Raw genomic sequence first — 10,777 nt, forward strand, 5'->3', positions numbered from 1 at the left:
TAACTCTGTTTCTAGAATGCTAAGGTTGCACAATATATTTTTTTTAAATGATAATTTTATCATCGACATTTTTAATGATGGCATTGAGAAATACAAGAGGCCTATTACCAGATTGGTGAAATCCAATTGAAAAAGAGTCTCGAATTTTCCACCTTAATCTTAAAAAAGTTATTTTTTTAATATAAATACATATTGAAATATACAAAATAGTTGGTAAATATACAAAATATTGAAAGAATAACGTTTCTACCTCTCTAATGAAGTAGATACTTGTGTTTAGAGAGGGAGTTCGTTTTACATTTTTTTATATAAACAAAACAAATTATAACAAAGTAAATTAACATTACTTTTTATTGTTATTACTCTTTTTTACGACCACATTTCTATTCTTTCTTTATATATGTACTTAACCTGTGCTTTTACTCGTTTCTGTAAGTTTCTTGTGTTCTCATCTAATTGATGAAAAACATTTAAACAAATAATAATATATTTACTGATTTGGCGTTTAATTTGTAGAGCTCCATTTTGATTTATGTATTAATTGTTTAATCAAACACATATTTTATGAGTCTACTAAGTTGTATTTTATTGTTAAAAAACACATAAATTAATATTGTGACAATTGTTTCACCTAGTTATGGCATTTTCAAACGAAAATATGACATTCCTTTGAAAATGCCATAACTAGGCGAGACAATTGTCACAATATAAATTTTTATGTGTTTTTTTAACAATAAGTCGACTCATCAAATCTGTGTTTGATTTAACAAATAAAACAGAATAATAATATAATATATTACACTGTATTTCATTTCATGCTTTGTGTTTTTCATTGTTTGCGAACCATAAATATTTTTTTCAAATAAGCACCATGTAAATCACTTGTTACAATATTTCTAGAAATTTCTGCTAAACCATATCAATGTTGGATTGCCAAAGTAACAAAATAAATGTATTCTTAATTTGTTATGTGGCTAAAGACAAATTTTATTTTGATGTGGTCCTCGGCTTACCTTAGGTTAGACAGCCCTGGATATAATTAAATTTAAATATTTTAACCCTTTGACTACCACAATCTGAAATATCAGATTTCGGCACTCTAACGAGAAATACCGGATCTGTCAAATTTGACGTCATGATTTATAAAAGTGTCAGATACATACAGTATGTTAGGGATTCCTTCAGGGTTTTATAAAAAATTCGATTCATATCGTGTTTTTTTCTCTCAGTTATAAGTTAAGTTATACATCGATATTTAGAAATAACTGATCATTTATATCTTACAATTAATCAAATTACAGTAATACTATAAACATACTCAAAGAGAAACAAGAAAACCAAGGATAAACCAATTTTGTTTCCGCGAAAAGTAAGTTGTGTAAAGCTGTGATATTCTTCAAAAAAATATGTTCTTACGCATCAGGGTTAATCAACAACATGCTATAAATTGATACAAATATAATACAAATATTGCATTACTATAAAAATATATTTTTTAATTACTCACACCCTTTATTGTATTCCTTTCAATGCCGCATGTTGCCGCATGTCGGGAAATGGTTTAATTTACAGTGTTATGCGCACGTCACAAATAGGAAGTGGACATTAAAAGAGCAGCATTTACTTGTTAGTCTATTGTTTGTAACGTTGCAAACATTTAGTTAACTAAACTCCGACAGATATTTTCGTTGCACCGAAGATGAAATCTAAAAACAGATTTGTTTAAAAAATGGCACAGAGTGTTTATAAATTATCCAACACTTTAACTTAAGAATTTTTTATGTTTTAATCGCGGTATTTCTGGCATAGTAACCCCTAAAGTCCTGGTAACCAAAGGGTTTGTATGTGTGGGTGTAGTAAACTGGGGATACATTGTCCTTATTTTTCGTATCGTATTTTTAATCATTGAATAATTATTATTAGTCTTAACATTAATGAATTTGAATTATTATAATAGTAAAAAAGTCTGCGTAATCGGAGGGCATGTATGACTAGATGTATGGATGTGAAGGAAGCGAGGAGTGTATGTAAGGACAGAAGAGTGTGGCATTCCATCCTTTCTGCCTACCCCTGCGGAGAAACGGCGTGATGGTAGTACGGCTGTCCAAACTCAAAACACGGTAAAGGACATTTTTTTTGTAGTATGTTTTTTTTTGCATTTTTGAACTAAGTAGATTCTACTTAGTCCAAAAATGCAAAAAAAACTTACTACAAAAAAAAATGTCCCTTACTGTGTTTTAAGTTTGGACAGCCGAGTAGTAGTAGTAGTATAATAGTAAAATAAAAACCGTTAATCGCATCACATTATTACAAAGCAAATGTCCCTGTAAACTCATATTTTCCCATGTTTGTTTTGTGTTAACACATTTCAGACGGGTATTTTTTACGCCTGCAGACCGCTGGCGACGGGATTTGATAATTATGCACATATAGTTAAGACCTTAATAAAGAGATGATATAATATTCATAAAAAAAAAACATTGGATAATTCCTTCTTTTCTGCCTTTGAAATCAGGCCAACCAATCAACCGAACGGTTAGAAATACCTTTCCCGTCCTTAGTGTGTTAATGTAATTTTTTTTTAAATATACACAATAAGTTGCCCTTACAGATGTAGAATACCCCATTTTATTTATTTTTATTCCAAATAATATTTTTGAATTTCCTGTGAATGATAAATCATTGGAGATAAGAATGTAATATTGTGATTACAAGAGTTTCAAATGTTGTTATTGGAGCTCTAAAAATTATAATAGATTAATGTTAACATTACATGATCTATCTGTATTTACAATTATATAAATATTTTAGAAATAAGCAGAGATACTAGAGAGATATATATGAAAACTAGTCAATAAAATGTCAACCCTTAAAATTAGTTTATAGTGAAAATTGGTAATAAAATTTAATTCAATATATTACTTTTTTAATTTTTAATTATTTTTATTTGATGGAATAATCCGCAAGGCCTCTATTAGAGGCTTGTCTGCAGGTAGTATAGTAAGGATAGGTAAGGTAAATGTGAAAAATACATCACAAATATCCAGACCAATTGAAAATTAATCTTTCTTGAATTTATTTTGCACTTGGCGGGAATCAACCCCGCGACATCAGTTTCGCAGTTGAGCATCTGCTCAACTATGCCACGGCGACTTTCAGTGTCATTGTATAACCATTCATTAAGATTACCGTTAGTCTACCGATTTTAAAACGTACCTGTTTCTTTACCAGTATAACCAACACTACTATCATAACACTATTCTCAAACTTATACCTAGACAAAATTTTAATAACATGCTTTATTAATTAGACCAAAGACCAATATTCCTTAATGCATCTTGGTAATCAGTCTGACAGTCCGGTAATGCCTGATGTCACTGAGACCTGTATAGATTTTACACTTTAAATATTAATAATTTTAATTCTGTTTTTAAATGTAGGTATACAAAATACACAGAAAGTAAAATATATATATTTCTAACTAACTAACTAACCATCACGCCGCTTCCCCGCAGGGGTAGGCAGAGAGAATAGAACGCCACACCACTCTGTCTTTGCAAACATTCTTCGCCTCTTTCACGTTCATGCATCTCCTCATACCCGCCGATTATTTCGACTCCTAACCTGACCGCTTTCAAGTATTTGGCATACCTGATTGTGCCAAGTTTTTCTCGGTCTTCTTGTGCTCCTTTTTCCAAATACATTCGCCTCATAAATTTATTTTACCGTTCTTTCCTCACTCATTCGTTCTACATACCCAAACTATCTTTCTTAATTTTATCGATAATGCTTGTCTTAGCTTTGCATTTCTAATAGAAATATATAATATATATTTCTGATTAATTGTAATATTTTTTCAGGGATCATAGTAACCGCTTCACAAAGTTCCGACAAGAAGTATAATTACAGCACGACTTTAGTCGTCCTACTCACGGAAGTTTTAAAATTATTTACTTCAATAATTTTATACTGCAAAAAGTAAGTCTTATAATTTTTAATGTAAATGTTTTATTTCACCCATATAAAAAATGTCCCATTGTTTCAATTGAAATTATCCTATTTACCATCAGAATGGCTCGATAGACCCTTCGTCATCCGCATTACTTAATTTTCTTAATTATTTGATTGAATACAGGTGCTGTTTTTAATTTTTTTTTCATTTTTTATTTATTTAATATTTTTATTGAACCTATTATGATAATGTTATGAGGTTGTCCGCATCCGTGGTGTAATGGTTAGCGTGTTTAGCTACCGTGCTGGAGGTCCCGGGTTAGATTCCCAGTGGGGGGTGAAAATAAATATTAGTGATTTTACACTCTAATATTGATTTATTACCCTGACTGATGACTGGTCCCTGAAGCGCAGGAGTGATCACCTTGCCTTCGTATAAGTAACGATAAAAATAACACTGCGTCTATACGATGCAGTGCCCTATGCACCATTGGATGCGAATAAGGGGTTAGAAGGTTATGATAATGAATTTTGACACCCTTTATATACACAGGTTAGTCTTGGGAGTAATTTGTTTCCAAATTCATTCCGTTATTTTTCTCTTTAAAGCTTTATTTTATTGAAGAACAAAAAATATTGAAAATGTATTTTTCTAAAATATATATTTTTAAACAGACATGTCCATAGTTTTCCGTAAAGTAATTTTTTTGTATGTACCTGTTAAAAATTGATAAAACCCGTCCTTTAGCTGTCAATCAAATACAATAGATTTGATTATGCATGACATCAGCTAAGAATGTTTGAATGACCTTCCGTGCTTTTAATAATCACCTTCTTTTCAACACTTCATAATTCTCAAGGCCGCAATGTGTTTTTAGTAACTATGCATATTTTAAGTCAGTAACCTCATAAGTAGAAATTAGTCATCACTAAAATTTGTATTGCTGCTTAGCGATTACGTTACACAATTCAATAATTGTGCTTAGTAATTTGTCCACCTCTGTAATGTAGTGGTTAGCGAATCCGGCTACCACGCTGTAGTCCCCAGTTCAATTCCCAGAGGGGTCACAATAAATGTGATTTTCACTCTAATATTTACCATCATTATATTCATATGAGATCATCAATACGAGATGCCCTTTGCACCACTGGGTATGGATGAGGGTTATAAGCTATTTCTCTTTAAAAAAGATAAGAATATGTTGTAATTTTGGTCCACTTTTCTGGGGAAGCAAGTCAATTACTTCCAGTCCATATCCCCTCTTTATATAGAGCATATGGAGTCCACAAACTGCTTCCAGGCAGAATTATGTTACTGTGATAAATTTTAAATGAATTATCTTTTTTTTTACATGAAACAAGCGAAATAAGAATTATAAAATGCCTTTTAAAAATTAAAAAATATGTACAAGTTACGCAAGCTAGTATGAGTATGGGTATGCAGCCCTAAGCGCCCCAGCAACTGCCATTCTCCTTTTCCCTTTCTGCATGTTTTGGTAGATGGGAAAGGAAATGGAAGAAGAGTAGGTAGGAAAGGGAGTTTAGTAGTAATTGTCAAGGCACTTGGGTTTAACTCTTACCACTCTGTAGGCCAGACATTCTAGCCCGTATGATTCTAGTAGGCAGCTCCGTGGGCCACAATGTCTGGCCCGGTGCAGGTATAACTTTAATCACTGATTTCTCTATCACCCAAGTATATTCTACCGAAAAATATTTCAGATGAATACAGTTAATCTTAATTAACATGGTCATACGAATTGCCAGACAGAGTGTAGAAAATGGTAGAAAAATGTCGCATTTTTTTGATCAGAGTAGCTCATCAGTTGTGAGAAAAAATGGTCGCAGTGAAAAAGGTTAAATACCTGTACTCGTATAAACTGTACTCTGGAAATGACATTGACTTATGATGTATTTTGTTTTCAGTGAAAAAGTTATTACTATGTTGAAAGTAATTAAAGACAATTTGGTTCTTTTGGCGCTCTACTTCATACCCTCCCTGTTATACTCTTTCTACAACAATCTGTCCTTCATCAACTTGGTGACGTTTGATCCCACCACTTACTACCTACTTCTGCAATTCAGAGTCGTCATCACTGCTCTGCTGTTCCAAGTCAGTATAAAAAATATTGTAATATCTAACAAAATACGTAACACTTCTCTTAGCGACGTCATCTTGTATGTATGGATGTAGTCAATGATTAAGATAAAACTGCGTTGATACAATGCAGTATACTATTATGCATCATGTGGTTAGTAGAGATTCCCTTTAATAAAAATATATAAATATGATTTATGTTATATCTATTTTTCTGGGGATGCAAGTAAATTACTAACTTAATCCATATCCCATTTATTTGTGTAGCATATGGAGTCCGCAAACTGCTTCCGGGCTCTTCTTCATGAAAAGACCCTATTCACCGAAGAATTTCATTAAATATCTGAACATGTGGCATTTATATTACAGGTTATTTTCAAGAAAAATTTAAGCGCACGTCAGTGGGTCTCCTTGCTCATGCTGACGCTGGGCTGCATGATCAAGCACGTGGACTACGGAGGCAGCGCGGCGGAGAGCGCGAGTCTGGGCGTCGCGTCCACCGGTCCCCGCAACATTCTCAAGCAAATGTTCACGCTCAGCGCCGTACTAATATTAGTGCAGAGCTTCTGTTCGTCTCTCGCCGGCGTGTACAACGAGTACTTGCTGAAGAACAGAGGTCTCAGTGTAGATATATACATACAAAATATTTTTATGTATTTCGACTCGATTATTTGTAATGTTATAGTAATTATCCTGCAGGGAAAGGGAGAGGAAACCTTCAACACGGAATCACTCGGAGCGGTATTCCAAACCAATGTAATCATTATTATGATAAATAGTGCCATTATCGGTATCGTCACGTCCTTCTTTTTAAAGACGATGAATTCTATTTTGAAGACTTTTGCCAGCGCTCTAGAGCTCGTCTTTACGGCGATAGCGTGCTATTTGATATTTGGAATAGTCATTAATTTATTTACCGTGTTGTCTATTTTTATTGTTTCCGTGTCTGTTATTATATACTCGCAAAATCCCGTAGACAATCAGGCTAAAAGCATTAAAAATGAATCCGATCAGGTCCATCTGTTAGTGGAACCTGAAGATGTCTAATGAAGTTTATAGTCACAAATAGAAACATAAGTTGTAAAATAAGTAGCTCCACTCCTTCGAGATATAGTTGGTTGTATGTTTATATACATAACCGAAAAGTTCTGTTATATTCTCTTTTATATCTCTTTTAACATGTTGACTGCCAACTACGAGATATCTCGTAGGTCGTTCACTTGCCCAGGACGCCTACTACTAGTTATCTCGTCCCTTCATTACTACAATTTGTACAGTTACGAGAAAACTCGTAATATAATATGAATAGATAGCCTCAGGAAAGAGAATAAAAAATCAAATTTGGCTTAAATTAACAGAAAATACAACTATAAATAGTTTTGTTATTAAATTATTACTATGTACTATGATATCAATTCGACCATAGCACGTAGTAATAATTTAATAACAAAACTAGACCCTTAAGATAGGAATCGTGAAACAATCCATGGCAGTCAACGTGTTATGAAAGAAATATTTTGCCTAAAATTATTTATGACATTTGAAGTACAATGAGCGGTAATTTGTCATAATCCTATTTTGATTGCCACTATATTTTATTGTCACGAAACATATAACTTATACTAAAATAAATCATCTTCACTGTCACAAACATTACCAGGCAGTATTAATTTTGAGAAGTGCGATAAATAATATTTAATTTTAAATATATAATTGCCAATGTATAAAATGTGAAAGTATAGCAAGATGTGACATACGTGATACACACAAACTTGCCTGAAAGGTTAAAAATTAACATAATTAATTTTACTTTGTGCGAATGAATTTTTAAGCAGAATTATCCATGGCTGTTGATACAGGGTAACAGCTGTTAATACATTTTATCATATGCCTCTACCACCATATGGTTCTTTCGTTCTAAGAAAAATAATACTATATGTTCGGAATGTAGAATGAAAAATAAATAATTTATAAATGAACATGTCACAATTATTTAAAAATATATTTTTTAAACTACTTAACTTGTATAAAGAAATTAATTCTCTTAAAAGATTTTAATAATTCAAATCTGTGTTTATTTTTTTCGTCTTACATGTTTATGTTCTGTTTTGTTTGTAAGATTTTTTTTAAAAAGTATAATTTATTAATATTATATATATATTTTTAATTACAATGGTGACACCAAAAATTAAATTTAAGCTGTAATTTTTTAAAATTGTTATTTACTTTACAGGGTTCCATGATTCATATTTATAATAGTAAAATAAAGTTAATAACCCACTCCAAGCTATTGCACAGGAAAGTATAAATTTTGTTGCATTCATATGGTAAATAATATTTCAGTCGCTTTCAATCATCCATCTACAGGGAGCAAAATTTAAGACATTACTGTTAGATGATATTTACATTCCGTTAGAATTAGGTACTCTTAAGAGTTAAGAGGTACTCTTGTGCATTAGCACTGTATTAATAGAGTGCTAATGCACAAGTAATATTGTAATACAAACCATCATTTATTTTTGGTCAAAGATATTGACTAAAATTTAAGAAAAGTGATTGTTTATTAAGGGGAACCCATTTTTTTTTACATAACACGTGGATATAATTATCAAAATGCTTGATGTGTCTCTGCGAAACAAAAGATTCCTTATGGTAGGGACTGACCGGAGCCATTTCGTCGTAACTTAACACGTTACGATGCGAACATTTGTATAGTCAGTACAGCGAGCCAAGCGCTCCATCCATAGTTTCGGATGCTCGCAGCAATATTACGACGTTACGTTACGACGAAATGCTCCGGTCAGTCCCTACCTTTAAATATGATTAAACACAACTAGAAAAATGATATTTGAAAAAAAAAATTACCAACATAAAAAATTAACTCATCATGTATAACATATAATATTTGCAGCAGCTATTTAATAACAATAAAATATTGTTAGCTGGTCTCAAATTATCAGTATTTTTTCCCCAGTGATTTGAAGATTGATGTATTTTCATAGAAAATATCACAAAATATGATTGCTCCAATTACATTCAATGACCGTGAGCTAATTAATATGTATACATTTGGTAACCGACTATTGACTCAATCGTTGTACCAATTATTGTGAATACAGTAATATTTTATGCAAATGGCTCACATACTACAAGTATTCAAACATGTCTCTACGTTTTTATGTATTAAAATACGATCTCCAAATGAATTATTTTCGGTATCACAGGAGAGAATGTGATACTTAAACATCAAATATAAAAACAAGACCTTAGTAAGAAATTAGTATGTTAATCCTCTTTTACTTATGAAGACTTCTAACCCAAGATTAAATCAAGCCAAACTGGTCGATAAATCTAGGAAATGGCATGATGGTGATTGTAAAAACTCAAAATAAACTCTTTGCAACTTGATTTATTCTGCATTTAATTCATCAAAATTATTTTCTATGTACATATATTCAGGAATGAATTGTTTTAAACAAAGGGCGATTACAGTGAAACCTGGATGTAAGAGACCTGGACATGAACAGCGAAATCTCTTTAAAAGAGAGCTGGCTTAAGGTCCTGTCGTTTTAAAAGAAAGCATAGATATGAGAGAGACTTCTTTATAAGAGAAAAATGTCTCGGTCTTTTAGACTCTCTTATATCCAGGTTCAGCTGTATTTATGGGTACCAGCAAAACATTCCAAATTTTTGTGCAAGCGCTCCCTTTTTTTAGAAATAAAACTGAATCTTTGGATTTGTCTTAGAATTTGTAAATTTAACATTGTATCAGTTTCAATATTGACATCCGGAGAATGAAGGGAGTTGCGCCCGGAGATGAAGCAAACCAAGTAAAAATGAAACAACAAAAAAACAATTGTGTATAAAAATAGTTTTTTTGTCCTAGGTTGTTTTACAAAAATTGCATTTATATGCGTTAGAAATAATATCAGTAGACTTATGTATGTTTTATCTTTAAGGAGATGATGACATTATGTATTGGATTGTAAGCTGCTCAATGACCAATGAAAAATATTACCAGTTTGTATATAATTAGTGATTTGTATTATATACTTGAAATATACAATTATTTTATAGAATTTGTTCTAGAGCAAATTCAACTATGTACTATAGTTTTGCATAGACAAAACCAAATATAAAAAGAATTTTATTCAAATTAATATTTTGTTTCACTTACATTTATAATTGAATCTGCCTTGTTATTGTTTCTTCCATTGTCAAGCGGTAGACTAGGGATGGGTCTTCACCCTCTTCCGCCCCTCTTATCACTCTCTGACCAATGTTGGAAGACTGTTTTGACTTGAGTGAGCGGAAGTGGGTCTATATTTGATCCATAACTACAAATCAATTCCTTAAAGTCCTTTGAGTTGCGGTTAAACATCACTAAACACTGCGTCGATGTGCCATTTTGCTTATCAAATGGTGGCTTATAAAAACAGTGGTCCTGCACTCTGTGATTATATAAGGAAATCATGTCTAAAGGGTACTGACATTATAAAAGCAAAGGAATACAGTAAACCCCCCAACCCCCCCAACTTTATAACGTTGAGATAAGTACCACGTTATCGGAGAGAACGTTGCAGAGGGTAAATGTTTTAAAATTGTATTTTAATATAATAATGACTCATTTCAGTCATAATTTAAAACATTCATTCCTTATAACGTTCCCTCCGATAACGCGGTGCCTACCTCAACGTTAAAGGGGGATTTACCGTACTTTAGAACAAAAGG

The 10,777-nt window shown here is 32.1% G+C and overlaps 1 protein-coding gene across 1 annotated transcript; it reads left to right on the top strand.

The window, feature by feature from the left end:
* Window positions 1-1,356: 1,356 nt before the first annotated feature.
* On the top strand, window positions 1,357-10,202 carry senju (UDP-galactose transporter senju; the record flags this gene model as incomplete). Its single annotated transcript, XM_088274014.1, has 4 exons — window positions 1,357-1,369; window positions 3,861-3,978; window positions 5,875-6,061; window positions 6,416-10,202. Coding segments are annotated over 4 exons (996 nt in total), but the record flags the coding sequence as incomplete, so codon positions are not given.
* Between the last annotated feature and the right edge of the window lie 575 nt (window positions 10,203-10,777).

Source organism: Brachycentrus maculatus, unplaced genomic scaffold (assembly GCF_059751285.1).
Source record: "Brachycentrus maculatus isolate JH-2025_06_01 unplaced genomic scaffold, ASM5975128v1 h1tg000624l, whole genome shotgun sequence".
In the NCBI taxonomy this organism is placed as follows: Eukaryota; Metazoa; Arthropoda; class Insecta; order Trichoptera; family Brachycentridae; genus Brachycentrus; species Brachycentrus maculatus.